Source organism: Tursiops truncatus, chromosome 15 (genome assembly GCF_011762595.2).
Source record: "Tursiops truncatus isolate mTurTru1 chromosome 15, mTurTru1.mat.Y, whole genome shotgun sequence".
Taxonomy (NCBI): domain Eukaryota; kingdom Metazoa; phylum Chordata; class Mammalia; order Artiodactyla; family Delphinidae; genus Tursiops; species Tursiops truncatus.
The window spans coordinates 81,455,930-81,480,373 of NC_047048.1; the positions used below are offsets into that span (position 1 = coordinate 81,455,930).

A 24,444-nucleotide genomic window follows, 5' to 3' on the forward strand; every position below is an offset into this window, starting at 1 on the left:
AGCAATTCTCCCGCAAAGAAACTATTGTGCTGAAATAATATATTTGGAGCAAGGAATATGAAAGCTATTAAAATGTCTTAGACCCCCTGCTTTTCACGAGAAGAAGAAGAGGGGGAAATGTTCTCTCTCTTTGATTTGAAACACGCTCTCTATAAAGTACACCCAAAAGGAAAAAAAACACAACCTACTTTGAAATTGCACTAAGAGCTTGACTTAAACCCACAGGAGCCAAGGAACTCAAGCTGGGCCTTCGTACTTCTGCCCCATCATGCTTGACGGAGCCAGGAGCGGTTCAGTGCGGGCGTGGGACGGCCAGCAAGGGTATGCACCTTCCCTGGTCTGCAGCGGTCAGAGCCGCGAGCATGAAACCCCAAAGGAGGTGGGAGACAGAGGCGCAAAGACAGCCTTGGTTTGCTCCCGCCCTTTCCTGATTTCTGCAAACACCTCCACGTACGCTCAAAACACGCATCGACTCGGTTGGTTTTTTTGGATCCGGTCGGCATGAGTGTGTGCTAAGAACAGCAGATGGATATTCTCCCATCATTGTCCCCATCATCTGTTTAACAAATATTCATGGAGTGTCAAGAGCCACCACCGTCCTAGACCCTGAGAGTTCAGCGTTGGGCAAAATTCAACTATGGAAACTCTGAGGACACACTCTAAGAGAAACGACATGATGTTATGAAAGGGTGGGGAGGTCATCTGGCCTGGTCTGGGAAGGCTTCCTGGAGGAAGTGACAGCCGAGTTATGTTCTAAGGGAAGAGGAGGAAAGTGAAAGTACATGCCAGGCCAGGGAACGGCAAGTGCAAAGGCCCTGAGGTAGGAATTTGCCTGAAGTGTTTCCTTGATGGAAACCAGGACAGTGTGGCAGGAGCAGAGATTGTGGGGAGGCGTTGAGAGAGGGTGGAGGTGAGGGTTGAGGTAATGGGTCAGCCCAGGCAGGGCCTGTGTCCACCACGAGAAGCCTCCACCTGCCCCTAAGGGCCAGTACTTTCATTGTCCTTTGCACATGTGGGGACTTTCCCATCTGGTATTAATTCATTTCTTCCCCATAACAACTGTCAAGGTGGGTATCATCGTGATCCCTATTTTACAGATAAGGAAAGAATCTCCTCAACTTTGCTCAACTGGTAAATAGAAGAGGAGTCGAACCCCAGGAGCCTCACTCAGTAGCCCAGCCCTCCCCACACTGCAGCACCACCGCTGGGAACGAGGGGGCCACTGGGGGCTTAACTCAGGGAGGGTGACTCCATCCAGTTTGTGAGTGTCCAGCCCACTCTGGCTGCCGGGTGGAGAGGGGTGGAAGAGGGGGGCCTGGTGGGTGCTGATTAGGTGAGATGGGAGGGGAACGTGGCTGGGGGGCTGTGGACGTGCCCCTTCCCGCCCCAGTGCTGAGTCAGTGGCTCCCCCTCCTGGCCCCCACCCGCTAGTCCCTGCTCATCGTTCGTGACTCAGCCTTGGCGGGATGCGCCTTGATCGTGCTGTGCCGGGACCAGGTGAGGGTGGTCCCCGATGAGCCCTGCGCTCCCTCCCTCACCGTCCGCATGGACTGGAGCCCGCCATCCGCCCCGCGGGCCGGGGGCTCCTGAAGGCTCAGCCTGGGGCTCGCTCACCGCCGCATGCCCCTGTCCACCTCGGGCCTGCCACCACCTGGGGGTCTCAGAAAGGCAGGGACCACACAGCCTTCCCCCCTCACCACATGCACACGGGACACTTGTAAACTTCTGTTGAGTGAATTTCTGCACAAACTGAACTAAACAGGACAAACCATGGCGTCAGGAGCATTGAAGGCTTCCAGGGTGGATTTCTGGCACTTTTCTGGTTCAAAAGCTGAGATTCTAGGGGACTGCTGTGTCATCAGTCATCCGAGAACACCTGACCCCCCGGCAGCCAGGAGGACGGCCTCCTCTCGCCGTGTGGCCCAATTCCCCGCGTGTCCAGTGCTTCAGCAAACCTCTGGCAGGGAAATTTCGTCTCCTGTCTCCACGCCCCTGCTGCTAAGACCTTGCAACTCACAGTCAACACTAGCCCCTCGTGGAGACACGGAGATGAAATCCACCCTGTGCACGAGGGGGGAGGGAGCGACAGAAGTACGCTGTGCAAATGCAGGGATGTGGCCCTGAGGAGGAGCCCGGTGCAGGGCAGAGGAGGGGCTGCATCTGGCTGGGGTCCTCACGCTGGACACGCTCTCTGTTCTCACCCAACCTGGGTTCAAGGCCTTGTGTTTTGCTGATTCTAAATGCACGTTAGTTCACATTTTAACATCTCTGAAACTGAGACACAACTTACGTTGGATGGATGTCAGACTTAAAGGGCAGACTGAGGCTGACACCCAGATGGCGGTGGAGGTTTGATTCCTCCCTCTTCTGAGAGCGGAGCAAAGAGCTGGCCCCACGGGTCTGAGTTCGCTTTGCAAAGATCAGGATGACTCAACTGTGAGGCTCCAGAGGCTGTCTGGTCCAGCCAGGCCTCCCGTCGCTGTCAGAGATTCCCTGGCCGCCATCCCTGTCCATGGGTAGAGCGTGACAAGGACAGAATCCTTCTGCCTGGGCTTTTTCTGAGCTGCACCCCGTGCAGCCCCTGCCAGCCAGAGCACATCTCCCAAGCAACAGCAAGAGCTCGGGACCCTAGTGCGCTCAGCTTCCTCTCGGCCAAGTTCTCGGCAGCAAATTTGACCGTTTACATGTCTGTGGCGCATGAAATACCAGGGTGTCTCATGATCAAAGGCATTTTAGATTTCATTACATACGGTGGTTATGTAATGGGGAAGAACAAACCTGACTCCATATGGGATCTGTTTCTTTTACTTTAACCTTTGTCTTCTATTGCTTTTGCTACAAGTTAAGAATGTTGCCTGTAGCCTGAAATATCCAGGACAGCCCCTTCTCAAGGCTTTGACCTTTAAGGGTAGAATACTTTTCCCTTCATATTGAGATAAAAAGCTGCAGAACGGAGACTAACATTTGTCTTTGAAGTTTGCAGGAACATCGTGACCTGACCCGCGTGGTCCCCTGTAATAACAAAGGATTCTGACACCAGGAAGATTGCAACAACCAACAAAACCCCCGTCCTCTTTTAGTATTAAAGACGCCTGAATTCTAACTGGGGTAAGATGGTTCTTTGGGATAGCAGTCTACCCTTTTTCCAGTCTGCTGGCTTTCCAAATAAAGTCACAGTTCCTCACCCCGACAACTCTCCTCTCAATTTATTGGCCTGTCGTGCAGTGAGCAGTACAAGCTTGGACTCGGTAACGGTTAGTTGACCTGGGCTGGTAGTACAGCCGCTCTGAGCCTCAGTTTCCTTATCTGCGTAATGGGATAATAATACCTACTTTGCAGGATGAATGCGGAAATTCAAGAGAGTGTTACATGTGCATACTGGTACACAGTAAGTGCCTGATAAACGCTGACAACCCCAGATGAAGATCACTTAGCTTTTCTCTAGCTTGGGCTGCGTTGATTAAAATTTCTAGTTATTTATAGAAAAAGTCAATGTTCTGGGTTTTTTTTGCCCAGTCTTTCCCAGAAATTTTCCCGAAATCCGTGTTTCCTGGGGAAGATCTAAAGAGAGCTAATATGTAGCCATTTTACAAGTAAAAAGAATTACACAACAGAGCGCAGGGTAATTTGAGATGTTTTCTGTACCAGGCTGGGCAGGTACCTGGGAGTATTTCCATTTCAGGCAGACATCTCAGGGAAGATCCTCAAAGCAGCCTGAAATCTCAGCATTCTGTGTGAGCTCCCCTCTGCAATAGTTACGTGTTTCTTCCTAAACTCTTTTCTGCTACACTCAGCTCTCCATCCTTCTGCCTTCCTGCGCCCAATGTTTGTACCTTCAGGGAAAGCCCATTATAATTATAGAGTATACCCCGTACGGGTCACGTGCACAAGGAGCTTTCATGGGGGTGTGGCCCCCCTGCTCCAGGAAGATGCTACAACCCTCAGATGATGCAGGTGGGTGTCTTTCCCAAGGCTGTCCATGCACCAAACTGCTAACTCCCCACTGAGCCCGTAAGGTGGGTACCACTCTCTTACCCACGTTACGGAGGTGACAGAGGCTCCAAGTGGCCGGAGGGTTGTCCTGAGAGCTCACAGCGAGAGGCTGGCAGGGCTGTGGTGTGCGCCCAGGTCTGTGAGGCTGAGGACCGAGCCCTGGAGCCATCCAGCCACATCTCACACCTCCCTCTACACTGCACCCTCGTCACCTGGGGGACAGCGAGGGTGGGGTGACGGTGGCTAGAGTCGGGGTCAGGGTGTGTTGGGCCAGGATGGTTCCAGTTCACTGAGGATGCCTGACAGTCCACACGCAAAGGCAGCCCCTCTCCCCAGGGACCAACGTACTGGATCACATTCTGCTCAGAGCCCCACTTATGCTGGGCATTTTCCTCGTCCTACTCAGGTTCCTCCAAGGAAGCTCTCCCGGATTTATAAACGTGGATTAGAGGCCCATGGATCTGTGTCGTCTCCTGTCCAAGCCGTCAGTAGCCTGCACAGTGGTTGCTGAGATCCGTGTATGTCCCCTGTATTCATTTCCTGGGGCTGCGTTAACAAATGACCACACACTCGGGGGCTTAAAACAACAGAAGCGTATTCTCTCACCGTTCTGGAGGCAGGAAGTCCAAAACCAAGGTGTCAGTAGGGCCATGTTTCCTCCAAAGGCTCGAGGGAAGGATGCTTGCTCGCCTCTTCCAGCCTCCGGTGGCTGCCTGCTTCCCGGTGTCCTTGGAGTGTAGCTGCCTCACTCCAATCTCTGCCTCTGTCTCCACATGGCCTATCTTCCCCCTGTGTGTGTCTGTGCGTGTCATATGGCCTCTAATAAAGACGCCAGTTACCGACTTGGGGCCCCCCAATCCGGTATGACCTCATCTTCATTAATTACATGTGCAAAGATCCTACTTCCAAAGAAGGTCACATTCACAGCTTCTAGGGGAACATGAATTCTGGGGGGACACTATTCAACCCCGTACCCCACCCTGCAGGATAATTGCCTTTGAGAGCAGAGCTGGGGCTCATTTACCTATGTAGGGTGTCGATAAGTGTCTGATAAAGAAATGAATAAATGAGCGTACTGGGGCTTGGAAATGCTTATTCTTACTATCAAACCTCACGAGCTTCTGCAATCGGCCCAGCCTGCGAGCACCTCTAACACACAGAGGGAGCCCCTACTCACTTGCAGGGTCCCCGGTCTGAGCTCAAGGGCTACAAAATGGAAACGGGAACATCTGCCCTGGGAATGCTGTGAGTTTTGAACATAAGTTTCAGGGGTTCTCGACAGGGTCTAGGGAACATGTTAGAAATGCCAGGGAGAAAAAACAGCAACAACACGAAATGCCAGGGAGGGGAGAAGTATTGGGGGTTATCACAGTGATGGGGCCACGTGGTGTGCTAAGAAAACTACACGGGACAGGGGCACCACCAAGAAAGATCCCCACCTCCAGCGACTCGGGATCCCGCTGCTGCATATTCATGGAGGTTCATTCATGAAATCTCCCTTGCAATGATCTAAGCCGGGAGCAGCCCTCTGTTTCTCACAGAAACGCAAAGCCATTTCACACATGTCAATACAGTCCTCTTTGCAAAATGTTTTTTGTATTGAACCAAAGAAAAATGGTTTTCCTATAAAACCCATCCTGATTATTGTCAGGGTGATAAGCCGATTGTCCCTGGAGATAAAAAGCAAAATTGCACTGGTTCATCCTTTTCCCCTGATCGAGGAACGCTAAACACGTGGCAGGGTGACAAGATCTTAACTGAGAGATAAAGTGGAAATGACAGCTGAGTTACAGACAAACGAAGGCCGACCGCCACGAATCTGTAAATAGGGAACACTAAGTCGGGCGGAGCCAGAGGGTTATTTTGGTTTAATTTGGTCCACATGTCACTGTCGTCTTTGCCACTCCCTTATCCCCTTGTCAGCGGGCTCAGTTCATGGCACCCAGCCCCAGCCCCTGGTTACACCTCAGTGTGTTGCTCAAAGTCACCAGTGGCGTCCACCTCTTCCCCATGCCCACTGGGCCTCCACACCCTGTGCAGGGACACTTGTCAGAATTGCCTGCTCGCACCCTGACCACTTCTCCAGGTGCTGGAGTGGACACGTGGCCCCAGCCCATTAATCAGCTCATTCTGTTTGCTGGCCGCGGTGATCCTGTCCGAGACGGGCACACACCTCTGACAGTCCAGTCAGAGAGAATGCTGAGACTGGTGTAGGAGCCATGGGGAAAGGAGGAGCCTCCGTCCATCGGGAGCCTGGAGCTGCTGGTGGCCACTGCCTGAAGAGCCTGCCGGAGATGAGCCAGCAGGGAGGTGTGCAGAGCCCAGGGCTGGAGGAGACCAGGTCCTGATGGCCTTGCTCTAACTCCTGGATACAGCGTTACCTGAAGCTTCCGAAGTCTTCAAATACAGGAGCTAAATAACAGTTTCAGGTAAGAGTCCTGGCTGATACGTCCTCCTAATTTCTCCCTATCCCCGCACATCTAAGTCTTTCTCCCTACCCCAGATGCCACCTCTCTGGGCCCAGGCCTCATCACCACTTGTCTAGGCATCACTACCAACCTCCAGACTGGCCCCCTGGCCTCCAGTCTGCTATACAGTCCATTCTCCAGACCAGAGCAACCGAAACAAAATAGGGCACAGTGCGCCCCTCCCCAGAGCAAACTCTAGGACAAAGTCCGAGCTGATTACAGGGTGTGTAGAGGTCTTGCCCTTGTCATTTGGGCTTTAGGGGTCCCCAGAAGTGGGCTTCCATTTCTTCTTGGAGGCTCCAAGCTCTCTCTCATCCAGGGGAACCGGCACCCTCCCCGAAGGGTCTGGGAGATTCCCATATCTTGGAGCCTAGGAGCTCACCTCCACAATGTACAGCCTCAGAGGACCACGGAAACTTTAGGAACTCCATCTTGGCTGTCTCCTCCCCTGGTCTTGCTTTCTCTCTCTCTCTCCCTGTCCCCCAATCACAGAGAAAGAACTGAAGGGCAGTGAGGCTGATTGCGGACAGCGGCCCCCTCGGCTGTGTGCCGGATGGTCTCCCCAGATTCCCATCCTAATGCTCCCTTTTAAGCCTCTTCGATGATTAGGCAGAACCCGGGAGCCACCGCAGCTGCTATTCCTATTAACCGGCTGTAAAAGACCTGGCACGCACAGAGCCCCTCAATAATCACAGCAGAAGCAAATCTCTGAAATAACAGCTATTCCCAACTTAGCCTTCCGGATTTCACAGAGCCTCCAAGCTCTCATCTGAAATCCATTTTATGTGAAGTTACCTGAGCTTGAGCAACAGGAACCGCCACGAGATGTCTCCCCAGACACCAGCGTGAAGAACGCAGAAAGGGATCAGTGCACAAAACCAACTTGCCTTTTAGATCAACTGTGCGGCGTCCCGGTGGCCCCACCTTGACACGTTTCTCAGCCTCTCGTGTGGCAGTTTCACACCCTGGGCGAGGCTTGTAGCCACAGAATGGTCAGAACAGCCTTCACGCAACCAAACAAGGATCTGCTGAAGGCCTACTGTGTGCTGGGCCCTGGCTGGTGGCGGGTCTAGAGGGAGGAGTGAGACTTAGACCCTAACCACCACACCGGGAGCTTGGCACGTGGTAGGTCCTTAACAATCGCGCAGCAGGTACTCAACCGGAGGGCCTTTCACTCAGGCCCAGGTTGTAGGGGTGAGGCGTAAGGGGTGGCAGGGGGGAGGACGTAGAAACACGCAACGCTATTGGCCTCCTTTATAGGCATTAAGATTGTGCAAACCGTCACATGGGAAACGATGTATTCCTGACTGTTAACCATCTAAGAGGCCTGAACCGGTATTCCAGGTGATCTTTCTCCTTGCAATCTGCCACGTCGTTGGTGAGGTGCATCTGGATCTTGGCTTCCTACCTTTACTGCTGTGTGACCACAGACAAGTGGCTTAACTTCTCTGATTCTGTGTCTGCCTCTGCAAAGTAAGAATGACCATCATTCCTACAGGAAGGCCTGTGTGTTGGACGGAGCTACCCAAATGCAATAAGGATCTCCCACTGAAGTCGGAATAAAGTCCCAACTCCCCACCCCAACTCGCAAGGCCTGCTGGACCCAGTTCCCATGGACAGCCTCTACTCTTTCTGGGGGTAGCCTCTATGCTCCGCATGGGTCCCTGCTCAAATGCCACCTTCCCTGACCACCCGCTAGAGAGCCCCGACTCCACACCACGCTTTATACGTTTTCATAACACTCGTCCCCAGCCGAAACTCTCCGGGTTTATTTGTTTATTGGACTGGAAGCTTCCTGAGGTTGGAACTAGACCTATCTTGTCCCTGTTGGGTTCCCTGGGCCTGGCACAAAGCCCAGCACATAGAAGAGACTCTACGAATAGTTGTTGGTTGAATGAATGAAAGCCATCTTGCTGAAGCCTCAGCCTGATACCCCCCAGTGAGTAAATGAGTGTGGGCCGTAATCCCTCCTCACCTCCCATCCCAGTCATCCACTTTCCCGTCAAAACCCTCTGTCTGACCCTCTGTCGGCAGAACCCGGGGCAGCGGGTCCTCTCTGGGAGCAGAGTCCTCCACGTGGCCAGTCCGGCTCCACAAACTATCTCTGGGGTAATAGATAACTACTGCACTTACATTGCCATTCAAGTTCAGTCTTTGTGACTTAAAGCTACGTCTAAACCCTTCAGAGATGACGCCCCTGTCCTCAGAGCATATGCATCTCTCACTAGCACCCTTCTCAAGCACTTCGTTGCAGATGCACAGACGCCTTCTGCTTCCAATCCTAACAGCCACCGGAAGGGGCGTCCTGGGCACTCACCAACCTGAATGACCCAGATCCTCGAGCCACGTTCGCACTTGGAAATCCAAGCCGGTTCTTTTCCCTTGCATTCAGACTCACTTTCCTTTTCACCCAGGGACTGGGCTTTTCTCACATCCTAAGAGCTGGGACAAGAGAGGCAGGGGAGAGCGAAAGAGCAGGACGAACTGTACCCCTGCCCCGGTGCGGGGTCTCTAATTGGAGTACTAATTGATAATTATGCCAAATGTTGAACAGGCTCAGGAGAGAGAATTCTAGGGTGCTGAGGGGAGGAGAGGTAGCAACGGGGAACTCAGCTTTTTTCTTCCACAACAAGACCCAGAGGATGTGTTCATTGTTACCTTAGGGGTGTGGAGTGTAGCTTATGTGCGAAGTAAGAGAAGAGTTCTTTCTGCTGGCACTAAAGAGAGCATAATGTGTTCGTGAGGGCTGGAACTTCCCAGCTCCCCGAGCTGAAGCTCGGTTCAGCCATGAAGTACATTCCCTGCAAATTAGCACCTTCAGTTCAAGCCTCCGCGTCTTTGCTGTGCAGTCGAGGTAGTAATCACCCGCGCTGAGAGAGAGGCACACTGGCTGCGGGGACCTCTCCCCACACAAAGCCTTCTTCGGTTAAAATAAAAAATCATACAATAAAAAGGAAAACTGTTTAAGCTTAAAAACTAAAAAGAAGCAGTTAGCTCCAGTTGTTGGAATGTTTTAAAAAGCAACAGCAAGATGAAAAAAATACAAAATGAGAAATCAACGGCCCCAGAATGCTGAGAGGGCCAAAAATATTAATATACAGGAACATGGCAAACCCTCTGCAAGCTGTAAATATTGTCTCCATTTCCCAGGGATAATCAACAAGTGCGGCCTTCTTCTCCCTCAGCTCTCCCTTCAAACTTCCTGTTTGAAATCTACACTGCAGGGGCTTCCCCGGTGGCGCAGTGGTTAAGAATCCGCCTGCCAATGCAGGGCACACGGGTTCGAGTCCTGGTCTGGGAAGATCCCACACACCGCGGAGCAACTAAGTCCATGTGCCACAACTACTGAGCCTGTGCTCTAGAGCCCACAAGCCACAACTACTGAGCCCGTGTGCCACAACTACTGAAGCCCGCGCGCCTACAGCCTATGTCCTGCAACAAGAGAAGCCACCGCAAGGAGAGAAGCCCGCACACAGCAATGGAGACCCAACGCAAGTGTAAATCAATAAATTAAAAAAATATATATATATATATGCTGCAAAACACTTTTCCCAAATAAAATAAACTAACAGCATTAGGTGAATAAATTGTGTCTGTCAGAGGTCCATGAATTTCTTGTTTCGGATATAGGGAGGAGGGCTCGACCCCCAGAACCAGGAAAGAAGGAGATATGTATAAAGCAAAGAAACACAGACCACCAGAAGTAAAAAATCAAGAGAATTTCCTATAAGGCAAATGTATTCATTTGCTAAGCATGGTAGGCACACTGGTGAAGAAACTCCCTGAGGGTAGGGTGGTCACGTAAGCTACGGATGCCGAGCTCTTTTTAATAAATACATAATTTCTTAGCAGATAGTACAGTATGGGTGTGCTCCATGAAATTCAAACTTACGTCCTGTATTTCTATATGCTAAATCTCGCAACCCTACTGATAGAAGGTTCCGGTGGTTATGCTAATTAAGGATTGATACTACGCACTCCGACAGGACAGTGAGTCCAGAAGTATCTTGCTTAGATGCAAGTCCCGAGCCCATCGGTCAGGAAGGAGCCTTCAGGGAGGTCCGGGGAGCTGGTGTCTGGGGTCCCTGTGTGATCTCAATCCCCTCTCAGCTTTGGCTGCCTGGAGGCACAGCAAGTGTTGCTCCAAGGAGAAACCCTGCCTTCCACAGACATCACCTCAGGAAGACCAGGCCCGGGCTCCTTCCCCAGCTGTCACTTGCTGAGCAGATTCGACCCTCACAGCTAAGCTTCAGCCACTGGGAAATCATCCAGAGAGAAGAGGGCCTCCTCGCTGGTCAAGAGAGAGAGGAAAGCCAGGCTATGTTGACTCTGCACCTTCCGGAGGGTCCTGCCCCTGGCAAGGAAGAGCGGTCCTCTAAGACAGGAGTTTATGGTAAGACGCAGGGGGTGGCTTTGGGGTTTGGTTCAAATCCTTTCTCTTCCACCTATTGTTTGAGGCAGGTTTCCCTTCTGTGACCTGGTCACGAGTGAACCCTTCCTCCACGAAGTCTGTGAATCTCCATGAAGTTAGAGGCTGAGGGAAGCGTCCAGCCAGGACCTGGTGAACGCTGCACCATGAGGGTGGGGCCCGGGGAGGACCCCGGGCCAGCGTAGCTCGGGTTCCTCTCTCACTTCTCAGGAAAGAAGGAATCTCGCCTTCCAGGCCAGTCCACCAGCCATACACAGCCTCTTATTCAAAACTGACATCCTCAAGAAGTCAACCCCAGTTCCAACCAAAGCCCCATTTCCGTCTGCCTACACTGTCCCCCCAACCTTTGTGTCTTGGGCCAAGGACCCTTCCCAAGCCAAGGCTACCAAGATGCTATTCCTTGGGTAACACTCGCTGTTATCGGTGAGCACCAGCCTTCCAGGCACCGTGTGGAGCCCTTTACATTTCCTCCTCACAGCCTGCTAAGATCCCTACAAGCTCATTTTACAGGTGAGGAAACTGGGGCTCAGAGAGGTTAACCAGCTTGCCCACGGCCGCTGAGATGGTACACAGCAGAGCCAGAACTTGAGCCCACATCCAATCCCAAAGCCTGCGCACTTAACCATAATTCTCTACCCATTTCTCCACCTGGACCCATCCCCCAGGGTGCCTTGTGCAGATATTTCTGAGGAGAATGGGCAAGACTGGCAAACTCTTATTCAACCTTCAAAACCCCACTCACTCATCACCTCCTCTGCACTTTTCTGCCTCATCTGGGATGCTCTCATCCTACTGTTATTTCATATATGAAGCTGCATCCACATCCGTGTCCCTGCTTAACTGAACTCCTGGGAGAAGTTCTGCTTGCTTTCTCATTTCTGCACCCAGCCACACTTTGCAGGGAGCTCTCCAGCTATACTGGCCTCCTTATTGGTCTTCAAACAGCCTGGGCTTGTTCTACCTCAGGACCTTTGCCCTGCACTTCCCTCCTCCATGGAAAACTCTTCTGACCCCTTTGCATGGGTCCCTCCCTCTCCAGCTCTGTGCTCAGGCGTCCCCTCCTCAGAGAGGCCTTTCCTGGCCCCCCACTTAGGGTCGTCCCTTCCGTACCCCTTCACTTGACTCTGCCACCTCCAGCCTGCTTCCCTGATGTAACTTCCTTGACAGCACGCATCTCTCCCTGGGGTTATGGTGCGTTTGTTTATCTGTCTTCACTTGCTTCATTCTGTGTCTTCCCTCCAGACAAGTCAGCCCCAGGAGGGCAATGACTTTGCCAGTCGTGTTCCCTCCTGGATCCCCAGGCACACAGGAGGTGCTCAGCAAACATTTGTAGAATGAATGAACTCTTGGTGTCTGGCATACAGACTTTCAGTAAACGAATTTATGCTTAGTTAATCATTTTAACAGAATCATCTTAGAAGCTTCCCAAGAGAGAAGCAGACTTTGCCCCGCTGCATGATGGGTCCTCTTCTCTTCCTAGCCATCTACTGTTCACAATTCTTCCCAGGATACCTTCCCTCCCGTTGTAGGAATGGCAACCTCAGAGAAAGGGCCAGGAAGAAAATCCCGGGCCCAGCTGGAGACCCAGCCTGGTGGGCTGGCTTGCTCAGCCATGGCCACAGCGTGCTACACATCACCCTGATGAATCTCTGCAGCTCTGATTCCAGCCCCTGCCTGCCCCCTCACTATTTCAGCTGCGGCAGCAGTAGGGACCACCCCAATCCTGGGCCTCCACCCAGCATTTCCAGCAGCCAAGAAGAGCATCACACACCTAGGGTGTGGGGAACGTCATCAAGAGGGGAAAACACATCCTCAAAACATCCCCATAAAAGCACAAATCTGTGGATAAGGAGGAGGTCAGGAATAGAGAGTCAGGGAGGCCCGCCAGGGAGGATAGCCGATACCCAGTGAGGAGATGAAAGCACCCACGTCCTCTCCGAGGCTCTTGCTAATCGTCCAGAGATGACCTGTAGGTCAGCGGAAGCTTGCTGCCTCCTTCTCTCGGTGCCATGAGGCTCTGGACGCCTGTGCATCTCGTGGCTCTCAGGCAGAGGAACATTCCCCTGCCCTACGCAGAGGATGCACATTCTGTTTTTTAGACACATTTTCCAGCCCCGGCCTATGACAATGTGGTGTGATGGAAGTCGGGGGGGGGGGGGGGGGTGGTCGTCGCTGAGTCAGTCAACAAATACCCATTGAGCATCCTAATGATGGGGGATTGGTGTTGATGGGCGTGAAAGACAGAGTGTGGGGTGTAGGGTCTGGAGGCAATATTATCTTTGAATTGCATTTGGAGATGGTTATAAAGAGTGCATGCCAAAGAAATGCATGCATATGTTCTCCAAAAGCCATGTGCGCTGAAACTCACAGCAGCACTTTCATGGAGGCCCCAAAACTCAGCCCCAGTGACGCCCACATCGAAGTGAACACACCCCGGCTACTCGCAGCGACATGGATGAACCACTCAAACGTAACACTGGACCAAGGAAGCCAGGCAAAAACGACACCAGGATGATTCCGCTTACACAAAGTTCAAATTGTGATGAAACAAATCTCTGCCGAGAAAAGTCGACGGGCGCTGGGGGGCGGGGCGTCGAGTGACCTATTTCGTAACCCAGGCGGTGGCTACAGGGGTCTCTATGACGGAATCCATTAAGCTCGGTACGCTTAGGGTTGGTCCACTTGGCCTGTATACTTGCAGGTCTCAATTTTAAAGGGAGGAGGGAATGTAAGGTCTTGAGGTTTCCCCAAGGTTTTCCGCAGAGAAGGGCTGCTGCGCCCGCGAGCCGGCAGGTGGGCAGGGAGGCGGGCGAAGAGCGCAGCTGCGGACTGAGATTGGCAGTGGGCGCACGGAAGCCGCGGAGCCAGGCGGCCACAACCTCGCCAGGTGCTGCGCCGCCTCTGCCTGCGCGTCCTGCGTTGCTTGGCAACCCGTCTCCTAGGCGACGTGAGACGCTGAACCCAATGGCCGAGGGTGCCGGGCGCTCCAAGACCCCAGGCCCCATGGCGCAGAAGCCCATGAGCAGGGCCGAGGCCGAGCGCATGAACCTCGTGGCCCAGGACGAGATCTGGTAACGCCCGGGAACCGGGAACCCAGTGGGCTGGGCCGTTCCCACCTGAAGTGTTCAACCTGGCCGCCTCAGTTTCCCCACCAAGTCCTGGAGGTGATCGACCTCTGGGCGCGAAGAGCGTGCCCTGGAGGGGGTCGGGGGGCCTTGCGGAAAGCGGGCAGTGTTAGGGACGAAAGAGCCTTTCTTTTTCTTTTCTTAGGCACACCACAAAGGCGTGAAAGAGTTTGCATCTGCCGTTACAACCCGCTGCAAAGCTTTGCTTGTTGAGATACGACTGATGTGTGCTTATTTTTAATATTTACCAAATGCTTAAAACATCTTAATGTTTGTTCAGTTCGAATGAGAGCACGTCACATTCTCGCTTGCTTGTCCTGGTTTTTGAACAAGAAGCTTTAATTTAAAGAATAGATCCGTTTTCTCAAAGACTTATGTTCAGCAGACATCTGTAATGAATGTTTTTATTTGGCATTCTATCCCATTGCTAAATAGTATCCCATCTCTTTGAAGTTTTAACGGGTATGGGAAGTTACTAATTTAGATGCAAGTAAGTAAATATTAGCAACAACAAACCATCATGGCTCACCTCTTAAACTTCAGTTATCCTATTGTCATCTCTATGACTTTTACCATTTCCTTGAAAACCCTGTAATAGTCACTTCATATTTTTCTTTAAATTAGCTTTGTTTCACTTAGTGAACTTATTTTTATAGGAAACTTTATATCACTCTTGAAAATGGAAAGCCAGTATTATTTGCAATAAATACATGCTATTATTATTTTTTAAATCTTTATTTTTATCCAAGTACCCACTATAGGAAATACTACCTAGCAGGGTATTAGCAGGGTCTGTTTGCTCTGCCTAGAATGCCCTTTTCTCTCTTCCCCCACCAAACAAACTCCTACTCATCCTTCAAGACCCAAATCAGATGGCCCCTCCTGTGTGAACAGAGCCAATTAAGCCCTTAGACTGTTCTGTCCCATGTCCAAACTTGGACACTTGAAACGTGGTTATTCCAAATTGGGATGAGCTGTAAATGTAAAATACTAGATTTCGAAAACTTCATGCCCCTAAAAAGTGATACCAAAATTAAGTTTACCTGTTTATTTTTACTTTTTTTAAAATGTGGCTCTAGAAAATTTTAAATTACATATATGGCTCATATTTTTGTCTCATGTTACAGCTCCCTTGGAAATAGACTCTGCTTCAGATGCTCAGTGTCCAGGGAAAGAGTTTGGCCAGGGCCTCTGAAACTGTTGAGACATCAGAGGGGGCTTGGGGTGCAGATATTGCTTCCAAAATAGGAAAAGAAACTTGAAAATCAAAATGAATAAATGTTTAATCAGATTTTTGCAAAATGCAACACACCCGCTCTTCAATTGCAATTCAGTTCAGCTCCTAGGTAGTTATGTATAAATTATATTCAATGTGGAGCAAAAGCAGGGCCAGGATTAGGGTGGGATGAGTGAGGCATCTGGAGTGCAATAGTTAAGGGGGGGACTCCATCTCAAGATCATGCAGGTGCTGGCTCTGTGCTTGCAGGAACCTGAGAGTGGGCACCTCCTTAAATTTTGCATCCCAGGGACTCACTCACTCTGGCCTGGTCCTTGCTCTGAAAACAAAGGAACCTTATATGTACCTCCATAATGATTTAACACTCCCCCATTACTATAGGTCCAGGGGCCCCCAAAACAAGGATTCCATTCCTAGATGACCCCTCGGGCAGAGTCAGCCCCAGTTCTGTCTGCTCCCCAATGTACCACCCAACCAGCATCTCTGGTTCTTAGACATGTGTCTTCCTTACATTAGTGGGAAGTCCCCAGCGACAGGGACTCCTGCTTCCTCCCTGACACGGAATCATCCTTCAGTCCAGATGCATTGAAGAATGTAAAATTCTCCCCATTGCACCTTAGGGTTTGCTACTTTAACCCTTTTCAAATGTCTGGCATTTAAGAGCTTTCTTTTTCAGGACGTACCGCCTGAAGGCTGAAAACGAGGCACGGCAAAACTGGGCAACGAACTGGGGATTTTTAACGACCCCCCTCGAGGAGGTAAATGTAAATTTGATGAGCTCGGAGGTTATAGAATCAATCATTTCCAAGAATAAATGGTTATGAAGTGTATAATTTGCAAGAATAAATTAAAGAGCATGTTGTAGGCGAAGACGGCTGACACCTGAATTTTCCTCCCATTCACAAATTTATTGAGTACTTACTATGTGCCAGGCACGTTCTACGTGCTTCATCCGAACCAGCTCATTGAACCCACACGACAACCCCTGTGCGGAGGGGCGTGCTCTTTGATGTCCATTTTCCAAATGAGGAATTTGAGCTCAAAGAAGTGCAAAGTCACACAGCTCAGAAAGAGAGGCACCAAGGGGAGATGCTGGTCTGGCTGATTCCAGGGCCACTCGGCCTTGGAATTCCCATCTGTAAAATGGGGTGACAGTCCTCACTGCCTCACTGAGTGACTGTGACGTTCAGATGGAAAGAGAGGAGAGGCCAAGTGAATATCGGCACGATTATTAGGAAAATACTCTTGGTATTTCCTACACCAGATAGGAAACAGAAACAAGGAAAAGGACCAGGCATAATTAATAGGGAGTGATGGGGACACCAGCAAAGAGACCACTGACCCCATCCAGAGGCAGCCACCATCAGCCCAGCTGAGGGCTACCAGGCAAGCAGACTGGCTGTATTTTCTGACTGTTCGAGAAGAGTCCAGGGCTTCCCCGGTGGCGCAGTGGTTGAGAGTCCGCCTGCCGATGCAGGGGACACGGGTTCGTGCCCCGGTCCGGGAGGATCCCACATGCCGCGGAGCGGCTGGGCCCGTGAGCCATGGCCACTGAGCCTGCGCGTCCGGAGCCTGTGCTCCGCAACGGGAGAGGCCACAGCAGTGAGAGGCCCGCGTACCGCAAAAAAAATAAAATAAGAGTCCAGAAATCCAGACGCTTTCATGAAATCTCTGAGTCTAGAATAGTGGCTTGGATTTATAAGACGCCAACAGGCTCGCAGAATGCTTGTGTGAGCTTCACTGGGATTGCGGCCAGTGGTTTGCAACCTTCCACGTGATCTCCAGGACACAACATGAGGAAACCACATTTCTCTGGGGAGGCAGAATCGCACAAAGGCCACATAATTCAAAATGTCCATGATTCTAGGCAGCGTAAAGCCCCTTTGTAATTCACCCCGTCCCACTAGCGCTGAAATTATGCCACTCTTAATGAGTTTTTTTAATACTTAGAGAGTTACACAATTTGAAATTTTATGCCTAAAATGAGTCCTTATTAATATAATATGCATAAAAGAGTCTATATTAATATTCCTTATGTGTAATTAAATTGGGTTTTTGAAGGGTTCAAAGTTGCTTTAAAAATTAAAAGGGGGGATGGAAGCTCTCCTCACAGTTTACAGGTTGGTCCTGAACCTTGCTGCCATGTTTTAGTCTAAGTCCATAACCTGTGACGTGTTCTCAAATCACTCAGCAGGGCTGTAAACAGGCAGTCTGCAAGGGCCTGGGGCTGAGCTGGCCTGTTGGCCAGTCCCCACGCCACCTCTTTCTAACTGTGATCTGAGCACCACCTAACCTGTAAAGTGCCTTGTCCTGGGGGGGCAGTGAGGGGAAGCTTCCAAGGTCTCAGCCTGCGGGGCCCCATCCCTGGGGATTGTGTTTCAGCTGATCGAGCGTGAAGAAGAGCCTGCCACCCCAAAGCCCAAAATCGAGCTTCCCGAGCGCTTCCGCATCCGGCCAGTGACCCCAGTGGAGAAATACATCAAGGTTCGCAAAGTCCTTTTAAGTACTTGCTTTCCTAAGTAAGAAATCAACCCCACCGGAGACGGTGTTTCTCCTGTGTTGCTCCTGGTGGGCCCAGCCACCTGCACAGGTAAGAACACAGCGGCGCCCGGCCTGCGGGGAGGCAGGTTTCCAGCCCTTTCCAAGCGCACACATGCAAGACACAGCGGGTTACCGGTCCCTACACGGGCGGGACCTCAGAGGCCAGAGGAAGGAGTTGGGATTTGAGCCCGATTTGCAGTGGGAAGCAGGGCCACGGCGTGTTGAGAATTGCCTTTTTAAGAGATTGCTCTTGTTGCTGAGTGAGGGACCAGGCTGTCCAGAGGGGTGAAGACTTAGATGGTGTTCCCACCTGAGACCCATCAGCTGTGGATGTAGGGTAGATGTCTCTAGAAGTTGCTGAGCTCTGTATGTCCCTGGGTCTCCTCTCATGCATCTGTCACTTTAATCCTGGGTTCTGCTCTCTGCCCAGCTACGGAGAAGGCATTTCTGTGTCCTGATGGGGAGAGCGGATGAAAACTCAGGATGAAGGCGGCCAGGGGTGGGGGTGTTAGGCTCTGCATTTTCTTTTCCTGACGCCCTCAGGGTCTGATGGGGTGGCCAGCTCGTTCGTAGTGGGTGGTCAGTGGGTACGATCTGTTAGCCGAATGAATGAATGAATGAATGAATGCATTCCACTGAGATATTGAGAGGGTTCCCCCCGATTATACAACAATAGAGGCTCAGTGATTTTTCTAGAAATACAGCAAAATATAAATCATACATTAAAACATCTGTATGTACCCTGACCCATGGTTAACATTTTGGGGAGTTCCTTCCAGATGTTTTCTATGCCTCCATATACCACCAATAAATGCTAGCTCTTTTTTTTTTTTTTTTTTTTTTTGCGGTACGTGGGCCTCTCACTGCCGTGGCCTCTCCCGTTGCGGAGCACAGGCTCCGGACGCGCAGGCTCAGCGGCCATGGCTCACGGGCCCAGCTGCTCCGCGGCATGTGGGATCTTCCCGGACCAGGGCACGAACCCGCGTCCCCTGCATCGGCAGGTGGACTCTCAACCACTGCGCCACCAGGGAAGCCCTAGCTCTTATTTTATTACTGTCCTTTAGTTGCTCCCCATACTGAGTGCTTTACATGGTTATCTTATGTCCACAACATCCCTGGAAAGTGGCTATAATGGCCATCAAACCCATTTGGTAGATGAGGAAACTGAAGCTGACAAAGGCTGAATAACTTTCCCAAGGTCAGGTGGGTCTGATTCCAGAGCCATACTCTTAAATGTTATTTTTTGACTGCTCCTTCAATAAACACACACACATACACACACATGCATATATATATATATATATATATATATATATATATATTTAAAAATCAAACCCCACAGGCTGCTTTGTAATCTTTTTTCACTTAACAATATGCCCTATATATCTTTCCATGCAGTAAATTACAGCACTCCAAATCATATTACGTTACTGACTGCATTTTTCTCCATTGTACGGGTCGACCATGATTTGTATACCCTTCCCCGATCTCTGGACGTCTAGGTTGTACCCAGTTTGCAAGGAGCAGCCTTGTAGACACAGTGTTTTGCTCCCGGTCCGTAAGTTTATTGGGAGACGTGCCCAGAAATGCAGTGGTTGTTCAAATGAACCACACACGTGGGGAACCCGCTCTGCCCGCACAAACTCCGACTGGAACCCTCGGGCTGGCCAGCGACAGGGCAAGCGGGGCAGGTAGAGGCTCTGCTATTTCTCCACTGCTGGGTTTTAATTCTGCCACCTCCCTACCCCCGCCTCCACCCCGAGGTCCCCGAGGGACCCTGCTGTCTCTCCTGGCCACGAGCGGTCCCCGTAAGTGCCTTTCTCCGGGGGAAGCTGGGCCCCTCCTTCCGCCATCCTGACAAATGGCCCCTGTGCCTGTTCAGGCTGGGTGGCGGCTGTCACCAGAATCATCATCTTTTCAAAGGAGGTGCTCCCACCTAGAGAGCAGAACAGCATCCCCTTCTGGGGGGAGAAGAGAGGAACTGTCCTGGGACCAGAACAAAACGGAACATGATTTCTCCCTGTGTGAGCCTCTGCTCAGGAGAAGGCCAGGTGTGGAAGCCACACCCCTGTCAGAGCCTGGGGGGTGGACGGGGGAAGGAGTGGAGGGTCAGTCTCACGATCCAGCAGAGAAAGGTACTTTGCTTGTTTCCCTCTGAGCTTCCTTCCTTGCCGAAGAAATGGCTCCCGTCTTCCTCCTTCCCATCCCCTCTTCAGGTGGATAGACCCCTTAAAAATACATTTATGGGGCTTCCCTGGTGGCGCGGTGGTTGGGGGTCCGCCTGCCGATGCAGGGGACACGGGTTCGTGCCCTGGTCCGGGAAGATCCCACATGCCGTGGAGCGGCTGGGCCCGTGAGCCATGGCCGCTGAGCCTGCGCGTCCGGAGCCTGTGCTCCGCAGCGGGAGAGGCCACAGCAGTGAGAGGCCCGCGTACCGCAAAAAAAAAAAAAATACATTTATGGTTTAACAGGCATCCTATACCCCAAAGGGCAATGCCGTGAAAAGCCTCCTTCCATCCCCCGAGTCCTGAGAGCTGTTGCCCCCCGTCTCTGCACCCTTCCCCTGATGCAATATGTCTATCCAAGTGGATGTGGAGGGTTCTAGCCCTTTTTCCTTCGTACACAAATTATACCATATTTTACATCTTTTATGCATCTTTTTTTCTCTTAGCAGTTTGTCTTCAGAGTCGTTCCATCTGAGAATATAGAGAGCGACCTCATTCTTTTAAACTGCTGCGTAGTTTTCCGCGGTGTGGAGGGGCTGTGGCTGAACGGGTCCCCGTGGATGGACACGTAGGCTGTGTCCAGGCATTGGCTATGACAAACAGGGCCTTGGTATGTGCGTGTGCAGGTATTAGGATGTCTTAGGATAAATGCCTAGGGATGGACTGTCAGGTCAAAGAGCGTTTGCATTTTCATTTTTCGTAGATGACGGTAAGATTGCCCTTCACAGAGAATTAACAACAGATTCTCCCATAAGCTCGTTCACGGTGGTGTTTTCATCTCTTCATCTGGTGGGTGAAGTGTGGCATCCCAGGGTGGGTTCTGACTGCATTTCTCTTACCAGTTGGAGATAGACTTGAAGGCTGGTCCCGTGTGTTCCCGAGGTCCCAGCATCGTGGAGAACTGGCTCGCTGGAGGAAATTCTGGCCTCGTTGGCGTATGTTCATGGCCCTCCCTGCATGGGGGCTCTCAAGAGATTCATTTTAATACCTCAGCAAGAATATATGTTAAGGGGCTTCATCCACCAGGACCGTCCCCTCCGGCCACCGCCTCACTCAAAGATCCTCTGAGCCAAGTGTGAACTCGTAACCCCAAGCATACTAAACCTCTTCCTCTCGGTTCTTCTGCTGGAACAAATATTCCTCACTGCTGGCTTGGTTCAAATCCCCCCGTAAGAGCAGAACAGAAGATTATTCCAAATGGAAGGGAGAAACCGGCATAAACATTTAGCCTCATTTTCCAAAAATTTTCCAAATTTCAAGGAATTGACAAACAAAATTGTGGGGTTTTTTTCATTTCAGATAGAATCCCATTTCCCTTCTGGTTTTTAATTAAATTCAATTGTTTTTCATTCCTGTGGCATCTATGGTTTGGGTGTGTGTGTGCGTGTACACACACGTATCGTAAAACCTTCTAATCAAACCTATAACCACCAGGATACCATCTGACAATGTTGCCACGTATTTTATAAAGGGCACTGTGAACTGTAGTATTTGATATTTCTGCACCTTACTTTTTTCTCTTTTTCGCTCTTCTACCAAATAAAAATTATTTCCTTGGGTCGTGAATTAAATGTGTTAAGCATTACGAGATAAAGAGACATGTTTGGTGATCGTTACTTTCAGGGAAAATGTGATCTCCGAGGCCAGCTGATCGGAGCGCGCTTACGTTCAGCGCACCTTACTTAGGGACCCTGGCTCTTCTTTCTGTCTTTTCTTTCTAATTTTTTCTTCCAGTTTTATTAAGCTATAATTGACATACAGTACTAAGTAAGTATAAGTTGTGCAGCATCATGAGTTGACTTACGTACACCATGAGACAATTATCGCAATAAGTTTAGCGAATGTCCATCTTCTCATATAGATACCAAATTTAAGAAATAGAAACAAAATTATTTTCTCCTTGTGATGAGAATTCTTAGTATTCACTCTCTTAACAGCTTCCATATATAACGTAGAGCAGTGCTCCTAATATTTATCCTGTTGTACGTTACATCCCTGGCACTTGTTTGTCTTATAACTGGAAGTCTGTTCCTTTTGACCACCTTCATCCAATTCCCCCTCCCCCACCCCCACCTCTGGTAACCGCAAATCTGACCTCTTTTTCTACGAGTTTCTTTGTTTTTGAAGTCCAATTGACCCACAACACTATGTTCGTCCTTATTATACAACACAGTGATTCAATATTTCTAAACATTTCAAAATGATCACCGTAAGTCTCGTTACGATCTGTCACCATACAAAGATATTGCATAATTACTGACTATGTTCCCCACACTGTACATTTCATCCCTGTGACTCATTTATTTTGCATCTGCAAGTTTGTCCCTTTTACTCTCCCTCACCCATTCCTCTCCTCCTCCACCACCCCTTTGGCAACCATCTGTTTGTTCTCTGTTTCTATGACTCTGTTTCTGTTTATTTTTGTCCATTTGTTTTGTTTTTTTAGACTCCACATGTAAGTAAAATCATGCAGTATTTGTCTTTCTCTGTCTGACTTACTTCACTTTTAAGTGCCCATCTATGTTGTCACAAATGGGAAGATTTCATTAATTTTTATGGCTGAATAATATTCCATTGTGTATATAGACCACATCTTTATCCAGTCATCTGTTGATGGGCACTTCGGTTGCTTCCTTATCTTGGCTATTGTAAATACTGGTTCAATGAACATAGAGCTGCATGTATCTTTTCAAATTAGTGTTTTCATTTACTTTAGGTAAGTACCCAGGGGTGGAATTCCTGGATAGTATGATAGTTCTATTTTTAATTTTTTGACAAACCTCCATACTGTTCTCCACAGTGGCTGCACCAATTTCCATTCCCACCAACAGCACAGGAGGGTTCCCTCGTCTCCACATCCTTGCCAGCACTTGTCATTTGTTGTCTTTTTGATGATGGTGACTCTGACAGGTGTGATGATTAGTGACAGTGAGCATCTTTTAATGTGACTGTTAACTACTTGTACATCTTCTTTGGAAAATGTTTATTCAGGTCCTCTGCCCATTTTTTAATCAGGTTGTTTGTTTTTTTGATGCCGGGTTGTATGAGTTCTTTGCATATCTTGGATATTAACCCTTTATCACATACGTTTGCAAATATCTTCCCCCATTCGGTAGGTGGCCTTTTTGTTCTGTTGACAGTTTCCTTCTCTGTGCAGAAGGTGCCTTTGAGTTTGACGTAGTCCCATTTGTTTATTTTTCCCTTGCCTGAGGAGACATATCCAAACAAATATTGCTAAGACCAATGTCAAAGAGTGTGCTGCCTATGTTTTCTTCTAGAAGTTTTATGGTTTCAGGTCTTACCTTTAAGTCTTTAATCCATTTGAGTTTAGTTTTGTGCATGGTGTGAGAAGTAGACCAGTTCGCTTCTTTTGCACGTTGCTGTCCCGTTTTCCCAGCACCATTTATCAAGGAGGCTGCCTTTTCCCCACTGTATATTCTGCCTCCTTTGTCATGGATTAAGTACCCATAGAAGTGCGGGTCCATTTCTGGGCTCTCCGTTCTGTTCCATTGACCCATGTGTCTATTTGGGGGCCAGTACCGTGGTTCTTTCTGTCTTTTCCACACCAGGCGTACCGATCCTGATGCCTCCGTGGACACGCCTCGTGTTGCTGTGGCCCAAGGCGACTCAACCCCCTGCCTTTCTATTCCAGGTGCTCCCATCCCCCCCAGTCCCAAAGACGACCCAGGGCTTCATCGGCTGGAGATCCGGGGTTCCGGGCCTGAACAAGTGTCTGGAGCACGATCATGAGATCAGAAGCTGCAAAGGGGCGTATGCCAAGGAGCTAAACTGGCCGAAGCAAGGTGTCCACTGAGTCCAGACAGAGACCCCGGCCCCTGGGGCAAGGAAGGGTGGACCGCCAGATGCCGGTGCCCATGCCCAGGAAAGGAAGAGCTCCCCGGCCTCCCCACCAAGGACAGGGTTCCCCTCCACATCTGCTCATGGGATATTGTTGCAAAGAACACAAAACAGCCCTTAGACGTTTTCAATTCATCAATGCCTCCCTTCCGGAACATTCTTGTAGCATATTCATTCTTGGCTAATGCAATGAATAAAGCAAACTAGACCCTCTGATTTTTTTTAATACCATGGGAATTTCTAGGTATAGCTTTTAAAAACACGATGTGATTCCATTTTTAAATATTTGTCTAAACCCTTTAATGTCACCTTCAATCCCCCTTCTCAGCATCCTTGTTGTAATGAGGTTGTTGGCCAGGTGTTTCTGTACCCAAATCCCCCTGGGCCTGCTTTTCAGGAGGAATAAAGCGCTTTGAGCGTCCCTCGACACTCCTTCCCCAGGATATCTGCAATACGTCAACAGCTTTAAAGCAAAGACGGGCACAAGATGCGCCGTTGAGTGTGGATTTCCTGGAGAGGATGGGTTTCCCAAGCACTCCGTAGAAAACCTTCTCCGATTACCTGGTCC

At 50.1% G+C, this 24,444-nt stretch overlaps 1 protein-coding gene across 1 annotated transcript; it reads left to right on the plus strand.

Moving 5' to 3' along the window:
• Positions 1–13,851: 13,851 nt before the first annotated feature.
• CIMIP1 (ciliary microtubule inner protein 1) lies at positions 13,852–24,083 on the plus strand. The gene is made up of 4 exons (XM_004312195.2): positions 13,852–13,961; positions 15,929–16,010; positions 17,635–17,736; positions 23,671–24,083. The coding sequence occupies exons 1-4, from the start codon at positions 13,855–13,857 to the stop codon at positions 23,830–23,832; spliced, it is 453 nt and encodes a 150-aa protein (XP_004312243.1). The 5' UTR covers positions 13,852–13,854; the 3' UTR covers positions 23,833–24,083.
• The last annotated feature ends 361 nt before the right edge of the window (positions 24,084–24,444 follow it).